We start from the raw sequence: 23594 nt of genomic DNA, 5'->3' as shown, positions 1-23594 counted from the left end.
TCAGGGATAGATAGTAAATGTTGGCTTTGACAATACTGACATTTGCCTGTGAACAATTCAGTAAAAGAAAATTGTTTTTGACAAATCAGTTTGAGCTTTTTGAAGATGTATCTATAACCTGAAAGCATAATTTTGCCTCATGGAAGGCTAGACGCATTCCTCCAATTCAGAGGTATGCCCAAGCAGTTAATATTGCATTACTGTATTTATTAATTGATGTAGTATCTAGGACATGCAGTTGCACAACAATGCAAGCCTAACTGATAATCCTAAAGTGCTTGGCGAAAGTGGAATCTGTGAGGAATTATTCTGATTATCAATGTTCATAAGAAATTGGCATGATTTGGAGGTGTCAGTATTGGACTAGTGTGTTCAAAGTTAAAAATCACACACAACACCAGGTTATAGTCCAACACGTTTATTTGGAAGTGTTAGCTTTCGTAGCGCTGCTCCAACTTGCAACCACCTGATTAAGGAGCAGCGCTCCGAAAGCTAGTACTTCCACATAAACCTGTTGGACTATAACCTAGCTTTGTGTGATTTTTAACTTCATAAGAAATAGGAACGGGAACATGGCATTTGTTCCCTCATGCCTGTAAATCATGCTCTAAGATCTGTACCAGGCCTTGATCCTTCTTTGTGCCTGTTCCTCATAGCCCACAACTCCTCCATATTTCAAAAATCTATCTACCTCGTCTTGAAATGCTTTCAGTGATACAGCCTCCATGGCTTTCTGGGGTAGAGAACTCAAGACATTCAGTACCCACCAGGAAAAGAAATTCCTTCGTATATCAGTTTTGAATGGATGTCCCCTTATTTTGTGTTTGCTTCTTGTAGTTAAAGATATTCTTACTGGTGAAAACATCTTCTGAATATCTACCCTGTCAAGCCCCCTCAGCATCTTGCCTTTTTCAATCTCCCCTCATTCTTCTAAACTCTAATGAACAAAGGTTGAATGTGCTTAGTTGTTCTCGATAAATCAAATTCTTAATCATAGGAGAAAGTGAGGACTGCAGATGCTGGAGATCAGAGCTGAAAATGTGTTGTTGGAAAAGCGCAGCAGGTGAGGCAGCATCCAAGGAGCAGGAGAATTGACGTTTTGGGCATAATTCCGGAAGAAGGGCTTATGCCCAAAACGTCGAATCTCCTGTTCCTTGGATGCTGCCTGACCTGCTGCGCTTTTCCAGCAACACATTTTCAGCTCTTAATCATAGGAGTCAGCCTAGTGAATCTTTTGAACTGCCTCCAATATCAGTATGTCCTTTTTTGTATCATATTTTCTTTGAGGTCTTTCCTCTTTCTGTTAATATTTCTATGTTACATTGGGTCACCACAATGTTGAGTTGATCACCTTTACATCAACCATAATGTTTTGGATTTACTGTGTGATTTTATTGTCAGATGTGCTTCCCACTGGATGACTCACCCAACTGTCTTCTTCTTGAGGTAGAAAGCAAGCTATAAAGCAACAGACTAAAACAACTGGCAGATTTTATTTATAAATAATTCTATCTACAAAGCAATACTGATCCAAAATACCAATAATATCATTGAGAATGACCATTACGTATTAACTCAAGTAGCTGTTTCATGTCAGTAAGATTACAAAAGGGTTGAGAAATGGTGGCCAGTGGTGGCTAATGTAGGACCAAGAGGAGTATCCTACTGTGGTTTCTTTAAGGATGACCTGTAATTGCTGAAACAAGAAACATGTTGCCGAAGCTTTTCATCTTGTGCTCATCAGGACACATGCAAGAATGCCAAATTTCAAACGATCACAACAATTTATGCTACAGGAGAAAAGGGTGCTGATTGATTGGCAAGTCGACTCTGATTGATCAAGGCATTGCCATGGAGAAAGCATCGGGGTATTTTCCACTAACAGGATGCTGCCGTCAGTCCAAAAAGACATGCTGCCTGCCATACAATTGAGCGACGTCGTGCATGAATTTCAGGGCCGGTGCAATGCCAGGTATGTAGGCCTTGCCTCCCAACGATTGGCAGATCTAATCAAACCGCATGTTCCTTCATTTGTTTGTATTAGGCAGAGTGCAAAACCAAAAACAAAACATTTAAAGTTGGATTTGATTCTGTGATTGGGCAGCACTCCATTAAGAACCTTGAATGCACCAATAGCGATACTAACAACCAGCTTAAGATAACCAGTTGAGTTTGTAACAGGACTTGCTATGGATGCATGTCAAGCATAAGTAGTGATCTGTTCTCTACATACAAAAGGAATATGTTCAAGGTTGCACTTCTATTGAATTATCTGGCAGCTTGAAGACCCTTATTTCCCTATTATATTCTCCATGACAACACATTGGCCAATCACAGTTGACTTGCCAAATAATTAACACTCTTTTCTCTTAAAGTATAATTTCTCGTGATTATTAGAAATTGTATAATCATGTATTTGTCCGGCCGAGAACAAGATGATAGGTTCCAGCAACTTTCTTCTCTTTTCAAAAATATTCAAGGTTTGTGCCACTGAGTAAGTCTGCAAAGCCAATCTTAGACCGTGTTCTCTGGCTTGTGATGAGTTTCTTGCTGCTTAATGTGAGAAAAATGGATGCCATATGATTAAGTTTTTGAGTCACTTTGTCTGTCATACTTTGTTTATTTCTGACAGCTTGCCATCTGGTCAGATGGACGTTTTTCAAAAGAGCTTTACTTCCAATTTTAGTCCTGATCTATGTACAAAGGAAAACAGCATTTCAGACAAACCAAAAGATTACTCATCCAGTTTTCTGACTAATATTAGAGACTGCTAAGGTGCCTTTCTGAAAAAAATATTAAACAATATGCGATGCATAAATTTAATTGAAGATAATAAATTGGTATAAACATTGCGAATAAATGGTGGACAGATTTTTCCTCAAAGACTATAGGATATCAGAGCAGAACTGGGCCATTCAGTCTGTTGAGTCTGCTCCTCTATTCAATTGTGGCTGATATATTTCTCAACCCCATTCTCCTGCCTTCTATGCTTAACCTTAAATTCCCTTGAGGAAAGGCAACTGGACTATTCATAAATAAATAAAACAAGAATATAGGACAGCGCTTGCAGACAGGGAGACAGACTGAACCAACTAAACAATTGGGCCCGCCAGAGGGATGAAGAAGTGGGGGGGAGGGATGGGATTCTAAAATAATGGCACTAGTCGATCTTTAGGTGTGCTGCTGCCAAGACTGGTGCCAGCTGTGTTGGCAGAGCCAGGATCTGGACAAACTAACTTCAAATGGCAGGTGCCTGATTTGGCTTGAGTTCCGGTGGACTCTCTGAAGCCTAGAAGGGCCCAGTTCTCCAGGAAGGCCTCAAGGCCAACCAGGCATGGCTGATTGAGGATATAGCCACATGCTTCCCATGGAGGCCTCCCCTCCCTGACTAGCTTCAAGGCTCAGTTGTTAATTTAAATATGAAAAATGTTAGGTGCCTCCCTCCATGTTGAAGTCCCACCTTCAGAGCCTGCAGTTCCTCTGAAGTTGGAGTTCCTCTGCTTGGCCCTTTAGCTTGAAGAATCTGCTCCCAATCATAAAATATGCAGAGACAGTGTACATCCCAATAAGTGATAGTTTCTCCTGGAGTAAATTTGGGACCCAAAACAGTCCTCACTTATATTTTCTAACACCACCCTCCCCCACTCCATTACCACCATCGGGAAAATCCAGGCCAACATTTTAGGTGCTTGAACTTGCATTTGATCTGTAGCGTGGGACAGTATGGTGGCTCGGTGGTTAGCACTGATGCCTCACAGTGCCAGGGACCTGGGTTCGAGTCCTGCCTCGGGCGACTGCGTGGAGTTTGCACATTCTCCCCATGTCTGCATGGGGTTCCTCCGGGTGCTCCGGTTTCCTCCCACAATCCAAAGATGTGCTGGTCAGGTGAATTGGCCATGCTAAATTGTGCATAGTGCCAGGTGCATTAGTCAGAGGGAAATGGGTTGGGTGGGTTGCTCTTTGGAGGGTCGGTGCGGGCTTGTTGGGTGAAATAGCCTGTTTCCATGCTGTAGGGAATTTAATCTAATCATGTAGTTTGAAGATGAAACCTACTCACATGCACGTGAACCAGATTAGGTTGCTGGTTAGTTAGGTGATCAGTTCTGTTGAAATGTCTTTGTCTTGAAACTTTGGATAGAATCTCCATCTTTGCAAAATAAATGTGGAATAAAGCTTAAGCGGGGCAGGTAGTTTGTGGGGGTGGGGAGGGGGTGCGCGGAATTGGGCGCAGGTTGGATTTTGGTGCACAGTTACATTCCTTTAAGCCCATTACCAAAGAGCATACCCAAGTAAATGTCAAATCTTACCAGCAGGTGGGGCAGTAAGTCCCCTGCCATCCCCCACCCCATCTTGGGGAACCTCCTGGCTCCAATTTCTAGGTGCCATCTTAAAGAGGCACATCCGTCTCTGCAATCCAGGAGCATCCTTCAACCTCTGATGGTCATCTAGGAGAAAAGCAAAGTTATTTCCGCCAGGGATATCAACAGAGAGCATTCCTAACTGACGCACGCAGCCCCGAGGGAGGTAGCTAAGGAGGTCAGCGCAGAAGACCCTAGCTCCGGTGCCGCATAAGGATGAGTAATCTGCTGTATCCCATCAAGGCATGTACCACTGTCTAGTCAACGCTGATTCACACTCGGGCATGAAACATTTGAAGTTTTCCACTGCAGAGGACTGTTACACAGAAGGGTGAGTGCCAGGCATCTCAGTCAGATTATTTGTGTGTAACCAATGTCTCTCACTTCATGACATTAGTCAAGATAGCACAGCTGTCATCACTGTGATACTTCCTCACATAATTACCAGGGTTCACAGTTACAATGTAAATTGAAATACAGTTTTCAGAAGCTTGACATTGTTAAGTCACAAAGACACAAACAGCACAGAAACAGACCCTTCGGCCCAACTTGCCCATGCTGACCTATTTGCCTTTGTTCCATGTCCTTCTAAACATTTCCCATCCATACATATGTCCAAATGTCTTTTAAATGTTATAGTTGTACCTGCTTTTACCACTTCCTCTGGCAGCTTGTATACACATCACCCTCTGTGTGAAAGGTTTGCCCCTCAGTTCCCTTTAAAATTTTTCCCATCTCACCTTAAACCTATGCCCTCTCATTTTGGACTGCCCTACCTTGGGGGAAAGACCTTGGCTACTCATTCTATCCATGCCTCTCATGATTTTGTAAACCTCTATAAGGTCACCCCTCAGCCTCCTTTGCTCAAGGGAAAATAGTGTGAGCCTATCCACCCTTGTAAATCTTTCTTGCGCGCTTTCCAGTTTCATGACATCCTTCTTATAACCATCACAATGAGTACAACATACATATCTCATGGCTTTTCACCAATAGCTTGTGTGGGATGAGACCACAGGCATAAAAGATTTTTTCAAGATGAGCATTTCACATGAGAATGTCAGGCACACACATAACATAATGCTTTGTAGCTTTTCATCAACGAGAACCCTTTGATGACACTGAACAAACTTTCAATCAGAATTCTTCAATACCTAATAATTCCCATGTCACTGTCCTGGCAATTAATGCACATGACAATAACTGTTTTGGGTTTGACCTCTTTAATCTGTACCTATCAGCACAGACAAAGTACTCATATCCACATGTTAATGTCTGTTCATGCTCTGTGTCTGCAGTGGAAAATCGTGGATCACAAAACCAAATTTTCCCAGACAGAAGAGGGTGGCTGCTGAACTTTAGACATCACCTGCTTTGAGGAACATGCTGTCAAGCTGGTAGTAGAGCAAGGGGGACAATCTTATGGCAAAGGCAAGACTGGACATCTACAGCCATCCCTTGGGAGAGTCTTCAAGCAGCTCCTGCTAACTGCAGAAAACAGTGATGCCTGAACAGGGTGTAAAGGTGGTAGCTCATTTAAACCAACAAATCTTTGTTCATTCTGAGCAGCTTCCTGATCTCACTTCCCAATACAGGGGGTGAAGCCAGAAGACTCCCAGTCCCTAGACCAGTCTCAACCTGCTCCTCAAGCCACACCACTGAGGAGCAACATTATCAGCCTCAAAGAATACACCACCACATTCTTCCTCCCAAGACTATGCCAGCACAATGTTTTTTCAGTGGGAAATCTATTGAGAGTAGGCTCAGGATCACATTCCCGTGGCCACAGTTGGGGGAGGAAGAAAGGATCCGTACCTTCAGAGGACAGTCCCCAACTAAGCTCAAGGATGGATGACGAGCCTCCGGACTCTGCCATTGAGGAGCTGATGGAGATTCATGGGCAAGCAGGGGAACATCTGGCAGAGTTTGCAAGAAGACCTAGTGCAAATTGGAGCAAAGTGCAGAGAGGTCTGGCCATTATGACTGATGTCACGGATCCAAGAATGTGGCTGACTCGATTGGATTGAGTGTCAGCAGCTGGGCCCAGCAAAACAGTCAGCATTTGCCAAAAATGTGCGATGACCTTCACTCCGTTACTCAAGCCTTGGATGCATTCATGTATGAGCAGGCAAAACAAGGAGACAGAAGGAGCTTGACACCCCCCTCCAAGCGCCCAACCCCTCAGTTGTTGGGGGAGGTTCCATTACTTTCAGGGAGGAGAGTGACAGACAAGCATCCAGGGATTATCATCTCAGGACACACCAGGAGCAGGCTGATTCTCCAGCACCTCTTTGCCAGGGTCCTGAGGAGGTTGTAACTGTACCTATGCAGGATACACCAACAGGCCCGAACTCTTTACACCCTGCACCAGTAGAGGACATCTGGCAAAATCAATTAAGGCAATGCAGTGATCAGGCTTTCTGAACCCCAGCTACACTTATCGATGTTGCACTCATACGTAGTGGCAGGAATAGAAAGATGGGAGAACATTGAAGTCCGTTAGGGTGCATGGGTGCAGCATTACTCTGGAAACAAATGCAGAACTTTGTACAACTGTGTGTGGTCTCTTGGAATCTGTTGAGGTTTTGAACTGTTTACATTTTTTTTGTAGACTACCTTGAGAGTTGCAGTTGACTATATATGCTCCCAAGTGGGCCATATGCAGCAGTGCAAATGCTATTGTTCTCTCCAGGAGGAGTAGAACTTCTGGAAAGTGGATAGCTCAGCTAGATGTTCATATTTCAGGAGTCAATCAGCATAGTTTAGTCCCTCTATATTTCTATAATGGATGAATTCCATTTGCAAACTGAGGTTCAAGTCAGAGAAACACAGACCTCATGTAATCCTGCCTTATTCCCCCTAACAAACTGTATGGCTACAGATTTCCCTGCAGAAGGGGTAGATGTAGGTGATAGTTTGTCTAATCACGCAGATACATGCTGCATTTTATATCAGAGAATTCAGACCGCAGTTAAATAGTCACTGAGGAAGAATGAAATATTTTAAAAATGAGTCCAACTCCTGAGTAACTATTACACTGACACCCCCCCCCCAAACATAACAGACTCACTCACATCTACACCACTCCTGACCCTCTACACCACCAGACCCTGATCTAACAACTCCCCATCCCATGCTGCTGGTCCCGAAAATGTCTCCACTCTCCCTCCCCCACCCCTGACCTGACACCACCTCTCTCCCTCAGAACCTGAGTCCTCACCTCCTGCACTCAACATGCATCCTAGACCCTCAGAAAGTGCTGCTGGACACTTAAATCAGCCATGACAGCAACTACTAAATCACCCATCACTTAAATCACCCATTACAGCAAAAGGGGGACACAGTTTTCCTTTCACTGATTGTCCAGTACCATAAGGATAGTTGGACTTAAGGTACGTCCTGCATTGCTGCAGGAGTGGAGATCCTGCCAGAAATGGGGAGCACTTTCTTCAAGCAAAAAGCTGAAGGAGCGGAGCAGCAATCTGACTGTGATTGCCACTCCTTGGTCACTCTGGCCCACTACGTTCTTGAGCAGACTTTTTTTTTAAATGGTAAGAAGAGAAAAACATAAATATATTCTTATTATCACGATAGCATTTGAAGAACCAATATGAACACCCAGCAATGAACTGATAAAATTTCGGGTTTTTAAACGAACACACACTTCTTTTGTATACCTGAAGAATTAAATGAAGCAAACAATATTTATTTAAGGCCATCATTTATGATTATATAGGCTGTGAATCTTATCTTTCCATTTCTCTCCAAGAGTTTCCTTACCTTATGAAATCTAACGGTTCATTCATTTTTCCTTGGGCCAATCCCAAGGTATGCCACATCTCACTAGAAGTCAATTTCATTTCTTCTCCATGTTCCATCTTTTTGCTGGGGTATGGAATTTAAGGTAACCCTTCTATAAACTTACCACCAAGTGATCCTTCAATTTTCTTTGAAGATTTCACAGCTGAGGATCTTAGGTTCTAATGGTTAGCTGCCGACTGGCTTGCAGATTTAAACATCAGGAATATCTCCCCTTGGTCCCTAATAGTCTTTTGCATTCTCACTTCTTTTTGGTTGCTGGTCCCACAATTAATTCCCAGTTCCTAGCAGATGTTTTTTTTCTCTGTCTGTGACGCAGAGCTGACTAACATTTACTTCCTATGGCTCTCACAGCTCAGTAAGCTGCTGTGTACCTGGACCAAAACTGCAACTACCTCCTTGCACTGCAAACTGATCTGCTTGCTTCAAACAACAAGCACACACAAACACATAAATTAAACCTTCTATGCCACATCCTGCCACAATTAGTGGGCGGCACAGTGGCACAGTGGTCAGCACTGCTGCCTCACAGCGCTAGAGATCCGGGTTCCATTCCTGCCTCAGGCGACTGACTGCACATTCTCCCCGTGTCTGTGTGGGTTTCCTCCCACAGTCCAAAAATGTGCAGGTTAGGTGAATTGGCCATGGTAAATTGCCCGTAAGGTTAGAGGCAGGGGTAAATGTAGGGGAATGCGTCTGGGCGCTTCAGCTGGTCGGTGTGGACTTGTTGGGCTGAAAGACCTGTTTCCACACTGTAAGTAATCTAATCTAATTGCAATGTATCGTGCTTCAGGATGTTCTCAAACAGAAATATGAACAAATTATCTTACCTTAGTGCAACTCCTTGATTGTGTTAAATAATTTCAGTATGAATAACTTCAGTTCCTCCTGGAATTTTGCAATCTCTTTCCCAGAATTGTTAGCTTTAGAGGTAATCACACCCCGGCTCGACAAAAAGTTCCAGAAGTGAATCACCGACTGTTTTTCTTTTGTTTCTATTGTTTTTCTTTATCATCTATGAGCTTGTATGATAAAATGCAGGTTAGTTAAACCGAGGCTTGTTGGATTTACCCTTATATGAGGGGAATTTATGAGTTTCTTATTCAGGCGTTTCCCTGTCTTTTTATCTGTCTTTTTTCCCTCTAATTCCTAAAACTATAAGTTACCTTCTATAACATGAATTATATTTGTGTCCTGATATTTAATCTGTTAAGTCCTATAGATATATTTTGAACAATAAGGTGCAATCTACCAGTACAATGTATTCACTGTAGATCAGTTGGTGATTTTAATTTTATTGAGACTGCAGGTGATATTTCAGTCACAGCCTGAAAATTGGGTTATTGGTGAGAAGTACAGACATAGTGTGTCCATTTGCTTTTTAAAGAATTATAAATATGTAAAAACTAGACCCTGGCATTTTATCCATCACTATCTGACCATCTGAATTCTAATATTAGGCTATAAGGTAGCCAATTATTTACGATGCAGGTGTATATGAAACTTGCATATGAAGACCACAAGCTGGCTTTTATGTGTTTTTGGCTAAATGTCAGTTGCATCAAGTTTTGTGTCATGAGTCTGAGGGAGATTTCTCACTCTATCTTACCAAGCTCATCTTGGTAACTACCTACTATGACCCTATAGTATTCCTCTTGCCCGATTCTAGTTCCATCTTACCACATGTTGTTCTCAGAACAACTTAACGCTCAACACATATCTAATGAGAAACTGGCCCCCATGCCATCTTTAAAAGGTTGGTGGGCACTTACTAGTCTGGTGTTATCTTTCCCTGCAATGGCATGGCACACCAGCTACAAAGCCACACAACTCATGATGCATAGAAGGCATGGCTGACACTTCCTCACACTTACAAACCAATTCTTTCACCATAGTCATTGTGTAACCACCAGGCCACACACTTTACCTGTCCTGAACTACATTCTGTCTGAGCTGAAAATGTGTTGCTGGAAAAGCACAGCAGGTCAGGCAGCATCCAAGGAACAGGAGATTCGACGTTTCGGGCATAAGCCCTTCTTCATTCCTGAAGAAACGTCGAATCTCCTGTTCCTTGGATGCTGCCTGACCTGCTGCGCTTTTCCAGCAACACATTTTCAGCTCTGATCTCCAGCATCTGCAGACCTCACTTTCTCCTCGAACATTCTGTCTGAACACACTGTAAATCACACCTCTCCTGCCCCCAATACCCATAACTTGTCAGTGTCCACTAGGGGAACATCACACACGAGCAAGCAATTGTACAACATCAGTCATGAGCTTTTATTTACAGCCAGCAAATAACTTAAACAATTAGTTCATCCCAACAATGCAAACCAAATGCCAGCATGATGGCCAACAGCTATTTTACATTCCATCGTGGTCTTCTGCACCCAGCTCCTATCTACTGCAACTGGATATCAATCAGGACAGTCTTGATGAAGGGCTTATGCCCAAATGTTGACCCTCCTGCTCCTCGGAAGGTGCCTGACCTGTTGTGCGTTTCCAGTGCCACACTTCTCGACTCTCCCTCTCCAGCATCTGCAGTCCTCACTTCCATGTAGTCAATCAGGTGCTGACTGGCTTGTGGTACCTGACACTGCAGCACTCTGTCATGCACAAGGGACAACACCCCAGATGAGCGGAATCTGTATCGGCATGACAATCCTCCTCAATGTCCTCCTTGAAAGACAGCTCCCATTCTCCCAATTTCTCTGTATCTATTAGATTGCCTCTTGCCTGCTCCAACTATGCAGACCACAGCATGTCAATGATAATGTGCTATATTTAGTCTGGACTATACTGCACCGCAGACCCCCCACCCCAGATTAGTCCAAGCAGTATAATCACTGTTTTCAGCAGCTCTATTGCCTACTGCATCATGGCCCCGATCAAAGCACCTGCACCAACCCGGTGAAAGTGCCACATCAGCTGCGTGAGAAACGCATTTCAATAAAAGCAGAGTTCCTGTTGCACTCTGACCCCCTTCCTATCTAGGCCGTGCATCAATCATTCAAGCTTTATGTTGCATTCAGCAGAGTCCATTTTCGTACTTACATGGCAAATGACGAAGTGATGTTCTCCAACTCACGCAGCACCCTTTGGAGTTTCACAAGGGCCGAATCTCTTTTGGCCAGCATTAGCCTTGTTTTAAGTCAATGCCAATGACTTCTGCATCAATGTGATGCCAGTGTTCATTTTATAAGTACCTAATGATGGTGAAAATTGCCTCTGACCAGCATTTGAACCCTAAGCATGTGCACTCCACATTGCAGCACAAACAGGTGAAAAAATGATTGGAAATTAAATGTAGCTGAAGTTTGCAAATCTATGCTTCATCTATTTGCCCTTTCAGTGCCCAAGTGCTGATCAGGCATGGATCCAGTGCTTTGACCTGTTATACTGACATGGACTCTGCTTATCCTGGGTGTTGTCCCAGATATTTTCCAGTTGCATTCTAGAGAACAGCAAGTGAAGACTGACTGCATGAGGACAAGCCCCGACCCACGATCCAAAATGGCCATTTGGTTGAATACAGTGTGTTTGTCACACAGGCATTTGGCAGCTGCTGTAGGTATTAGATTGGCGTATCCGTGTACTGTACAGCCTTGAGGTGCAGCCTGGTCCACTGTCTGAGTTCAGGGCCAATCTTTGCAAGCCGAGTGACCTTGTGAGTGCCTTTTGATGCTAGTTGTCAGTACAACCTCCAACATAGTTTTGTGCTTCTGAAGCATCCTGCAGTTGATCGGAGAGGTGCCATGAGGATCCTGAGAGTTGAGAAATATCAGCTGGCAATGTCCATGGCAAATGTTGCATGTGTCCTGAGATGCTGTTGTGATGTGACCAACGTGGAGGCTCCTCACAGCTCGCGGTGAGCTGAAGCTACCGAGTACGCACAATCGCTTACATGCTGAGAATTTTTGGTGTCTAATTTGTTCAATGGGTTTCATAAAAAGGTGCATATTAATGAGGAGAGCTATGCTGTTAATAGGGTTGTTAATGAGCCATCTTCCTCCTTAATAGGCAACCTGCCGCTGACCAGTGAGAATCTCACCTTGATTATCTCGCAGTTATATAAAGGAAGCAGTGACTTGCTCCTGACATTAAGCTAGGCCTCATTGGACTTCTCATCACAAGTCTGGATGCTGCCACAAATTGCATCAAAACTCATGTCATTCAGATCTTTATAAAATTTGGCCACACAGAACTGTCTTTCAAAGCAAGATGACAAAAGACAATTTTGTAAAATCTCAGGAGGAAGTAACACATAGGTACTGCTAAACTGTAGTGAGAGACAAAATGTCAGTCTCTGCGCAGGATATATTTTATTGTTAACAACGCTTAAGTTCTTAGTTAATGTTGAGCAGATTAAACAGTTTTTAAAATGTCCCCAAACAACCCAGTGATCATCTCAAGAATTTCTTAAACTTTTGCACTGAATTATCAAAGAGAATACATCTGACTTAATCAGCCTATAGTATTGACTGTCTTAATGTTGTTACTAATTATCTAGAGTAAATAACTTTGTTGTTCTTTCTGTAGTTTGTTACTATGGAAATCCTTCTGGCTGTACTAAACGGCTGTGTTTCCTCCTTCTAGTATTTATGGATGTCCCTTGGCAAAAAAACGGAAAATACAGGACAAGCAACCAAGTGAGCCAACTCCGAAGAGAAAACCATTCTTAGTGAGGACAGACAACTCTTCTGTAGATGAGTGCTATGAGACCGATGGTACGGAGGAACTGGATGAGAAAGATGAGGAATATTCTGATGAAAATGATGATCAAGAGGAAGATGAGGAAGAGGAGGAAGATGTGGAAGCAGAAGAGGAAGACGAGGATGAATTAGATGAGGAAGATGAGGAGGATGAAGAGTATGAAGATCAGAGTAATGAACAAGGTATGAATGAATGACAAAGCAATGCTTTTGCGGGATTCATTTTTAATTTGTATTGTTTGAAGAATAGCAGAGACTAAATATTGAAGCTTTACTTTATTTTCAGTATTTGCATCAATCTGATCCCATATTCCTTGTGATGAACTGTGTTTACAAGAAACACAGTTTGATAATGGGGATTCTGTACTCTTTCAATTGATGGAATAGCCCTGTTGTTATGTGTTGTTGTGAATCAGCATAAATTTATTTTTAACACATCTTCAATTTCATTACCTGATCATAAAACAACCTCTTACCCTTACATGCCTATCATGGTGGGGCAATGTTTCAACCTTATTTCATGACAAGCCAATTAGTTCAAAATTTGTCAGTCAAGTGATTGCTTCTTAAGGTCAACATTCACTTAGAAATATTAATAATTACTGTATTTTTGTTAGCCATTATTATGCATGTAATAATCTTGCAGTTCTGACAGCAACCTGAGCTCAAACAATAATCATAAGATGTGCTATTAATGCATATGAGTCAGTTTTGATTTTCTGCATTGTTTAGGGTATGGCTTGCTTTTATAGAAAGAATAATAAAAAATATGTTCCTAACTAGAGCTATGAAACCAGTACATACTATTTTAACTTTCAGATGAAAGTTACATTATTCCATGAGTTAGGTTTCAGTACTGCATCAGAATAAATTAATTCTAACAAGTATGATGAATTTGCATGATTTAATCATGGGCACCTTGTAAAGTCACCTTTTATTCTTGTGTCAATCATTCTGGCATGGCTCTTTTATCATTGCTCCATTACAGACCAATAGACCTGATGTAAATTGTTGACTCTATTAATTATTCTATTAATAATAGCCAATTACTGAAAAGAAATTGTTTATACTGTGCATGCATATGTTAATCATCACGCTCACTGTCATTTGATAAGAGATATATGTTTTTAGAATATAAACCAAGCGTTTCTGAAGGCTCCATGGATAAATGCACCAAATGATATTGTACTGAGCCATACCTGAAGTTTATTAAGTTTTAACCCTGGCCTTTGTTATTCTCAGCCTGGCCACCAACAGGCCACATCAGTTGGTCTCTGTTTCTTATCCGTGACAGAAGATATGAGAGTTTTCCCAGGGACAGAAATAAGGTTTCCACATTCGCTGGCTTCTGCTGAAACTTGTGCAAAGTTCGAAGGTTCACTCAAAACAAAATTAACTGATTCCTTCCCCTCCCCATCTGACCATCGTAAAATTTATGTAACTTTTATGTAACCATCTAGCCTCCTGCCAAAGTCATTGTGGGAGGTTGGATGGATGCCCTATGGACTTCCAGGACCTTCCTATTCATGCATGGAAAATGATCACATGAGCAAGATGCCAGAGCTGTGCAGTGACTGACGGATCATACTGCCATTTGAGTCACTGCCTGTATCAGAATAGGGGGAAAGAATTGTGAGGAAAAGATTTAATGGTAATAAACTATATCCATTGAATAATTTCATCCAGAGGTGAAAAACAATAATTAAGCTTTGCTTTCTTGTTTTCCATTAGAAGACCTTCAAGAAGAATCTGATAATATCAGGAGAAACCAGGACATTGAGAAAGATGATAACAACAATGATGAATATGACAATTATGATGAGCTTGTTGCAAAATCATTATTAAACCTGGGAAAAATAGCTGAAGATGCAGCATTTAGGGCTATGACAGAATCTGAAATGAGTGACAGCACGGCACGTGGCCTGGAGGATGATAGTGACACTAACGGGAGCAGGGGTAGAAAAACAAATAAAAGTGACTCCTGCCAGCTGAGTTTGGATGTTGACAGTGATGTTGTTAGGGAAACAGTGGATTCCCTTAAACTTCTGGCACAAGGACATGGTGTGGTACTTTCAGAAAATGCAAGTGTTAGGGGTCGCATAGATGGTTTAATACAGAATGAAATTAGAAATGTGAACTTAGGATCATGCAAGTCCACCAATGATGGTATGGAAAAGACTGTTGATGAAAGTGATGAGGCTGTTTGCTTGAGCAGTCTTGAGTGCCTAAGGAACCAATGTTTTGACTTGGCTAGGAAGCTAAGTGAGAGTCAGCATGAGGAAAGAAACCAGCAACATCATTTTAGTGACTGTCAACAGAACAGACCTGATGATGACATCACAAGAAGGATGTCAGATCGGAACTATTCGGATATGGTTAACCTGATGAAGCTTGAGGAACAGCTTAGTCCTCGTTCTAGAGCTTTCTCTTCTGGTGTAAAGGAAGAAGAATCACATGACAGAGATGATGACACTGGCTCAGTCAAATCTGACCGGTCTGAGGAAGTGTTTGATATGACCAAGGGCAACTTGACTTTGTTAGAAAAGGCGATTGCACTGGAAACAGAGAGGGCGAAGGCGATGAGAGAAAAAATGGCAATGGAAACTGCAAAGAGAGATGCATCAGATCAAATTCCAAGGCATCATGTCGGAGATGAGAAGAAGTCTAGATCCTCTGATGGTCATGTTAAAAAGCCATACTACCCGAAAGGTACAACTTATGTCTGTTTCTAGAAAGTATAATAATATTCTGTTCAGAGCTATTGATTCAGCTCCTGGTTTTTACAATGAAATCTCCCAGAAAACTATTGAACAGTATTGGAATGATCAATAACGAAAGAGAGGAGCATTGATTATATGTTAATTATGTTAACATTGTGAGTTTATGGAAAATATTTACCATGTAACATAAAAACTGGTCTATTTTTAAATTCGCAAACAGTTACTTTGAGTCACACTCTATAAGAAATCCTCCTTTTGCAAACCTGGTCAGGTCATATATATTATGAAGACATGCTCTACAAAAAGTGAAAACAAAATAGTTACATGGTGAATTTCCACAAAGGTTCTCCTGTTTATCAGTCAGAGGTTTGGCAGAACAGAAATCCCAGAAAAATGATACGAGCAATGCATGCACAATTTTTCTGTGGTACGTTTGCCAGAACATCTAGTTAATATGTGGGAGAACCTCATAGAAATTCAGTTTTTGGTTTCTCTGAATAGGAATACACCCAGAAAGTCTTTTCGGCAATGTAACTATTTTCTTAGTGATCTTATGGTAATCTTGCATTAATATTGTTTTGTAATTTTTGTACATAATAAGACACTGTTATTTTCATTCCTAACCCAGTATTTGCTTGCTAATTGACTGGTATCTTGTGATGACACAGTCATACAAGAACTTACTAAAAAGGTCATAAGTATAATGTAATATGCCTACGATGTATTACTTAATAGAATATGTAATAGAGCTGTATAATGCTGGTTCGACTTGATTATTTAATATGTAGAGTCACATAAAATAAGAATCAGTGGGTTTAAGGATTATTACAATGTCAACCAAAATGATGAGTTTGATGTGATTTTAGTGCTTCCGAATGTAGCCTGTCAATAGGTCCAAGCAAGTTTCAGCTTCCCTGGGCGAGTCAATTTTTAATGTTCTTCAACCGATATGATGATGCTGAAACAAAGCTGCATATCACATGTTCAAATATGAAGAATAACTATGACTATTTTCACTCTATAGAATTAAAATTCTTCCGTCTGCCCATGTTCTTTTTTCCCTCTGTTTTATATTTTTATCTTTCCTTTCTTACTGTTTCCTACTGTTTTTTTCCACTATGTCCTTTCTTAACTTTCTTTTTTTAATATTTGCATTGTTTCCTGTACCTCCAAAGGTCCCATTATCCTTTTTGGAGATGAGTGCAACTTTGGACAGTTTTCCCTCTAATTGGCTGAAAATCAGCAGCAGAGAATAATTTTCAACCAATCGAGAGCATCAAATCAACAGCTTTTCTGGGACGGTAGTTTATCTTGTCCAGGGCTGGGGCACTGCGCTTGAAAAGAATGACAAGTCTTGCACGTGTACGTTACCAGTTAGCCTCTAAATGTTAATTGTTCCTGGTCAGTGTAAAAACACAGGAGGAATCCATCTCGTGGAAATGACAAAACAATGTGTGATGTACTAAGCCAAATAAAAGAAAATAATAAGTTTAAACAGTTAAAATATGCAACAATACTGACAATGGAGTCAAATACGAAACATGTTCAACTTCTAGCTTTAATAGTTGTATATTGAAAAGCAAATGAGAAACCATATCAAATGTATAAAACCCTATATATGAGTATTACAAAACCACTTTTCAAGAGAATTCTGCAGACAAATTATAATCACGGATAGGATAGGTAAGTGATGCTTAACCATGTGGACATTAATGAAGGGTGTGTTACATCGAAATGTAAAGATAAAATATCCAGAAGACTCCTGAATAAGAAATATATCCTGTAATCCACCTTGAATTATCAGAATTCCATGGGATTTGAGGCAATATTTTCTGAAGGGAGTAAAAATGAAAGTGTTATGTTTGTCTAAGTGTGATTTTTGGGTCTGAGTTTAACGAGTCCAGCCTTAGTCTTATCCATGGTTGGAGAAGTGATGGGAACCCTAAATGTTTTTCTATGGGAAGCCAAATGCAATTACTTAAGTAATCAGGCACTTACTTAGACAGCTTTGGGCAATTACTTGCAATTAAATCCCTCACTGGACAGAAATATTGCCCTTGAGAGTTGTTGGTCAGTCAGAGGTCAACAATTCGGCAGCATCATTGGAACCAGTGGCTAGGGCCAGCATAAGATTTGGGTCCACCATAAAGATTAGTCATGGATACCCAAGTAAGCAGTCAGAATGGGGATTGCAGGGATTGGGGGCTTTAGAAGGCAGATTAGGGGGTGGTGTGGTGCAAGTTTCCTTCATTGGGTGCTCCCCTGTCCTGCCTCATTCCTGATGCTAGGTTCCAGGATCGGGTATAGAGTGCCTATCAGTGAGGAATTTCCCCTGAGATGTGGCTGGGACATCCAGCTGTTTGCTAGTGGTCCCCACACTTGATGAACCCCCATCTGTTGTTGGTAGAATACAGACAGTGCCTAAATGGAACCCTTAAATGGCTACTGACTCATTTTACTATTGCCCACCTGGAGCTTGCTTGGAGAGAAGGTGGAGAGAGACCCCAGAGGGGATTGGGTCTCTACAGTCCCTTATGCACAATCAAGTGGTCCCTATTCTCCTTGAGGGTTGGAGTTGGGGATAGTTAAAGTTCATTCCTGAAATGTGTTAAAACCACCAGGGTTTCAGAACGTATTCAAAAAGTGATAATAAGTTACAGGTGTTAAGATGGAATCGTAGCTAGCATGTTGTGGAGCCAGCAACAACTCCGAGGGACCCAAAGGAAATGAGCTGGCTAGTACAGCAGCAAGGTGACTGGCAAAGTCAAGTCTGCAGGAGGCAGAACCCATCTGGGTTCACTGAGGAAACTGGAAATACTGCCGAATGAAATCACACAGAGGAAGGAGACACCATTTGGAACAGCGATATAGGCTCTCTTTGCAATTCAGAGGAATTGGAAGAGCATGAATACTCGTGGCAATAAGTACATGAAGAAGCTTTAACAACAGGCGATGCAAGGTAGGACAGTTACCACACTAAGGTGACACTAAGGTTCCATCTGCAGAGCCTTGTCACATACTGTGCTAAAGTGCTTGCATTTTTCATCAGTAGGTATGAGGCAGCATGGAACATTTTACATCCATGCCTTCAATTGTAGGTTCTCTTTCACTTACAGCATTATGCACAAACATCATATCAAAAGCCTCACTTAGATGCTTGGCATCAAGCAATTCAATTCTGTCATTACAAGCGCAGTGGGCTGCACTCTAACATTTGGATTTTATTGCATGCCATTGTAATCTATCATATGCATCCTTTTTTTTTAAAGGAGAGCACAGCCCACAGTGCCTCACAGCAAGTTGCAAAAGGTGATAATGCTTAAACCTCCTCGCACTCAGCCCCAATGATGAAACATCTCTAAACATGCTGTGGAATGAGACAGTGGTATCAGAAATATCAGTAGATTGGCAAGTGCCAGATGCAGAGTCATGATGACCTTCCTTTTCAACTTCCTACACTTGACTTATCAGAAAAGCTTATTGTGAAATCCTCATGATACTCCTTATACGACAAATAATATATAACCCTGCTCCGAAGCATTCCTTCCTGTTCCTCTTTTCTGTCCCTCGATGTGCCAGAAGAAGCAGAACCAGACTGCTTTAAATCTGAGCCTGTTGTAATACGTCACACTCTAGCCTGCATACATACTCCCTCAGTAAAATTCATGAATGATCAAGATAAGGGTGCCACTGGATGATACACAGAGAAAGGATAGCTAGTGGTAGAACATGAGGAGGAACTTGTTAATAATTAAATGTTTGGCCAACATTACCACTTGGTGAGACAGAAATACTTATCAAAGAATCACCCTTGCATTAAACCAACAAACATATGTGCAGACCCTGAAGGCCAGGTCAAACAGTATAGGGTGGATGGATGTGAAGTGCATTAAACTGCACAGATGGTACAATGCTGGATGGCTTTGAAGCAATGCTGTCAATTCTGGATTGGTTTGTGACAACTCCAAGCATATCTGGAGCAGAGGCCACCAAATCCTTGAAGGCAGTCTGTGCTTTATTGGGTGATGCTCAGAATGCTGCATAAAAAGAGATATTGCCAGATTGGAGAGATGCTCTTACGGTGTTGAAGTAATTATGATTGGGTTCCCAATGAGTATCACGTGTGGCTTCAGTGATCTCATTGGGATCACTGAATCCATTTTTCCTCAGATTAATGAGAATGCATAGTCTGTGCCAAGAATCAGTGGTGTGATGGGAATAGGCATGCAGTAGTCTGGTCTCTCTGGATGTTGAGATATAAATGAATCCCTAAGTCAACACCTTTCATTGCTTGGAGGTGCAATAAGTCAGCAGATCACACAGGAGATGAGGACATCTCAAGCCCCGGAGGAAAATGGCAAGCCTTGCCCCTTCTTGTGTTCTACTCACTCACTGAGGATTGAGGAGAAACACAAGAATAGGTATTTTTATATTGCAAGGTCATCCTGCCATTCTGATTAGGGAAACCAGAGGCAAAGTCTATCAAAGTAACTTCCAAACAAAAATCCCTTTCTAGCATAAACTTAAATAAGCTGTTTGACACTCTTACCAGTGATGGCTTCCATCAGGTATATAAAATTGTAATGGGTGGAATTCTTGGAATAACATTTGGCAAGAATCCAGAGAATTCAGGTTCCACACTACTTATGCCCACCAACCCCACAAGATCTCAGGATCTTTTGAGTAGGAGCTTATTTTTTGTGTAAACATTTGGAAATTGCATGCATTATGTAGATTAATTGTTACTTAACAGTGAAGTCATGGTATGTTAGTTGTGGGAAGCAGGAGGTATACACAGCACTGTAAAGGACACACCCAGTCATTACAGATAAGGGAAGATCATAGAATTCCTCCAGTTTGAAAGCAGGCCATTCTACCCATCGAGTCCACACCAACCCTCCAAAGAGTATCCCATCCAGACTCACCATAACACTACATTTCACATGTCTAATCAACCGAGCCTGCATATCTCTAGATACTACAGGCAATTTAGCAGAACCAATCCACTGAACCTGCCTATCTTTGGATTGGGGGGAAGAAATTGGAGCACCTAGAGGAAACCTGTGCAGACATGGCAAGAATATACAAATTCCACACAGACAGTCACCCGAGGCTGGAATTGAACCCAGGTCCCTAATGTTGTTTCTGCTCCTCTTCTTGTTCACTTTGCTTCCTTAGACCTCCCTTGAGTTCTAAATAGGGATCCTCTTCATAAAATAAAGTTGAATAGCTTGCATTAGACCACCACAATCCTGGGCTCCCCACCTTGGTGACATTGCAGCTATGCCTGCAGATCATTCCAGGCACCAGGGACACTCTTTCAACATCCTGTCGATGTGCTCAGTGATTACTTTGTTTTAGATAGTGTGCTACCTGCTGTCCTGGCAACAAGATCCACCCTGTTTTTATGGGTCAAAAGGAATTGGTAGAGCAGATTTCCTTAAACTGAAAGAATCAAAGGGATTCATGGGGAAACTGGATTCACTTACATTGTGGTTTGTTACTGGTCTGAGAATCATGGGGAATTCTATGTATCTGTAAAATTGTAGTACTCTTTTATGTTACTGTCAATTAGTCAGTTGGTTAAATTGTTTGCACGAGAAAAGATTCTGTGACTTCCTGAAGATATCTGTGCACTGTGTTTTGGTGAAAATTAGAGACGTCCTCACTTGTAGCCCATAAAACAGAAATTGATCAGTCAAACCTTAGCCATTGCCAGAATAAGGCCTGTGGTAGGGTTGCTATTTGTTCTGCGGACAGTACTTGGCATAGCACAGAGGCCACTTCTTTTAGAAAGTGAAGTTTCTACAAACATGGCGGTGTCCTGTTTGGCATACCAGTGGGTCAGTGGGTTGTGCCTCCAGTGCAAACTCACGAACTTTGCCTCCCTCCAATGCTTATTGTTTTCTCTTTTCAATACATACAGATGGAAAGGAACTCCCCATGAAAAGTCCCCAAGGAACCTCCCATTAAAAGAAGCTGTGGTAGCAGATTTTTATTTTCACTGCCTCTGGCAAATAAACCTGTAAGGCAAATCATCAGCACCTTATTGAAGCCACTTGATTTTTACTCATTTGAGTTCATAAAACCATAAGATCTGTGAGCAGAATTAAACCATTCGACCCATCAAGTCTGCTCCACCATTCGATCATGGCTGCTGTCCTTCCCAACCCCATTCTCCTGTCTTCTCCATCTAACCCTTACAATTGAGAAACTTGTGTCCAAACGATGAAAATGTAACCTATTGTATCCTGTGTGACATGATGGTGGGATAACCTTTGAGCAAAGGGAAGAGAGAGATGGGCAAAGTATTTGGAAGTAAGAAAAGCAAAGATCTTAAATTCTTTTTCAAATATTTAATGACCGATCGACTTTTAACATGAACACAAAGCCAATTTGAACATGAATCAATGCATGAACTTGAAGTTTATGATATATGTATACTACACAAAAAAAACTATATAACATTGCTTCATTTGCATGGAATAATAAGTGACAGTCTGTCTGGTATTTGTCAGAAATAAGGCAGGAAATGAGCCAAGCATTAAAATGATAAAGATTTGTCACTAATCTCTGTCTTGTTTCCTGATGCCATCTTCCACATTTAACACAGAAATTTGGATGGTGGTCAGTTAATTTCTTGATATCAGTATCCATTGGCTTAGTGCCTGATACTTGGACAATAAAACTGTAGTTTCAATAATTGTAGGGCACATCTGCAGTAATTCAGGCTATTCAATCAAACGCCCTTGTTTGGACACAGTTGCAAGATGCTTTCAATGTATATAAAGAGCATGGACAGGGATTTTATGGAGCCCACAAGTGTGGGGAGCATGTCCTGTGGAGATGACTGAATGAGACAGGATGTGAAATTTTGATTTCCCGACCACAGGTTGAGATGCAGTGATTAAGCCAGTTGTGTGCCTCTAGTGTGTCACGCCTCATGCTGTCATGTGATGGCTTTGTACTTGTGATGTGTTTGCACACTAAGAATACACATTAATGTAAAATGTTTTAAAATTACCTTCACAATATAGTCAGCAGTAAATGAGAATCTTGTGGCAATTGCTTCACATTCGTTTCAAGGTGACAAGTACCAGTCAGCTTTGCGCAGTTATGGTTAAGGTCAGTGGTTTTCCTGTTGAGCTTTATGGCGTGAGAGAGAGGGAGGCCGGAGAATAGAAGCTTGCCTGAGGGCATGGGACCAGAGAGGCCGAGTCGGGGTGATGATGAGAGGGATTCAGGTTTAAGAGATTGGGATTCAGGTGTATGAGAAGTGGAAGAAGGATCCAGGGCTTCATGGATGGGATGCAATGGGATAGAATTGGGATTATGACCATGGTGGATTGAAGTGAGAATGGACTGGCATCTGGGCACTGTGGTGGGAATGGGAACAGTCAGTCAAAATTAATGAAAAAGAACGAGGTGCCTAAGCTGCAGGATCCCCAAGTGTGGATCTATTTCAGGGAGTTGACTGGTTGTGTCTTTACCTGGCTTTGAGTACACCTCAAAATCAGCCCGCCTGATTGCAGTGCAAAGAAGGGAGACCCTTCTTGCAAATTCAGTGGTGAGCACAATACTGAACACTAACTGGAGTATTCAATAGAGATGAAGGAAGCAACACCAGATTATTTCTTCCACGGTGAAGGAAATGTCCTGAACCACCTCCCAATCATCAATGAGTGCCCGCTATAAACTGTGTTAATACATTCAGATCTCTGATTCAGCAAGTAATAATGCTGCACAAATAAATAAAATGAAACCAAATTAATGCAAATTATTTATTACTGAAATTTAAAAGTCCCCTGCCACCTTTGTGCTCTTAATATATTTTATGATAATAGCAATGGAGATTTGCAGAAGCACTTTGACCATGCTGCAGAGCCTCCTTGTTTGATCTGGAGATTCTTTTACTGGCTTCACATTGTCAGCCGATGGAGAGGTTTTCCACTGAAAAAGTATTTCCTGTAACAGAGTCATGCCTGTTT

The 23594-nt window shown here is 41.6% G+C and overlaps 1 protein-coding gene across 1 annotated transcript in view; it reads left to right on the top strand.

The window, feature by feature from the left end:
- Positions 1–23594, top strand: part of LOC132807602 (myelin transcription factor 1-like protein) — a 300657-nt gene that overhangs the window by 40401 nt on the left and 236662 nt on the right. Inside the window, exons 4-5 of the mRNA XM_060821659.1 lie at positions 12771–13069; positions 14618–15595. Coding sequence (XP_060677642.1) covers positions 12771–13069; positions 14618–15595 — 1277 coding nt within the window. The remainder of the gene's footprint in view (positions 1–12770; positions 13070–14617; positions 15596–23594) is intronic.

The sequence above is a fragment of the Hemiscyllium ocellatum genome, chromosome 3 (genome assembly GCF_020745735.1).
Source record: "Hemiscyllium ocellatum isolate sHemOce1 chromosome 3, sHemOce1.pat.X.cur, whole genome shotgun sequence".
Lineage (NCBI taxonomy): Eukaryota > Metazoa > Chordata > Chondrichthyes > Orectolobiformes > Hemiscylliidae > Hemiscyllium > Hemiscyllium ocellatum.
The sequence above is the reverse complement of the archived record's forward strand: the minus strand, read 5'-3'. Positions and strand labels throughout refer to the sequence as shown.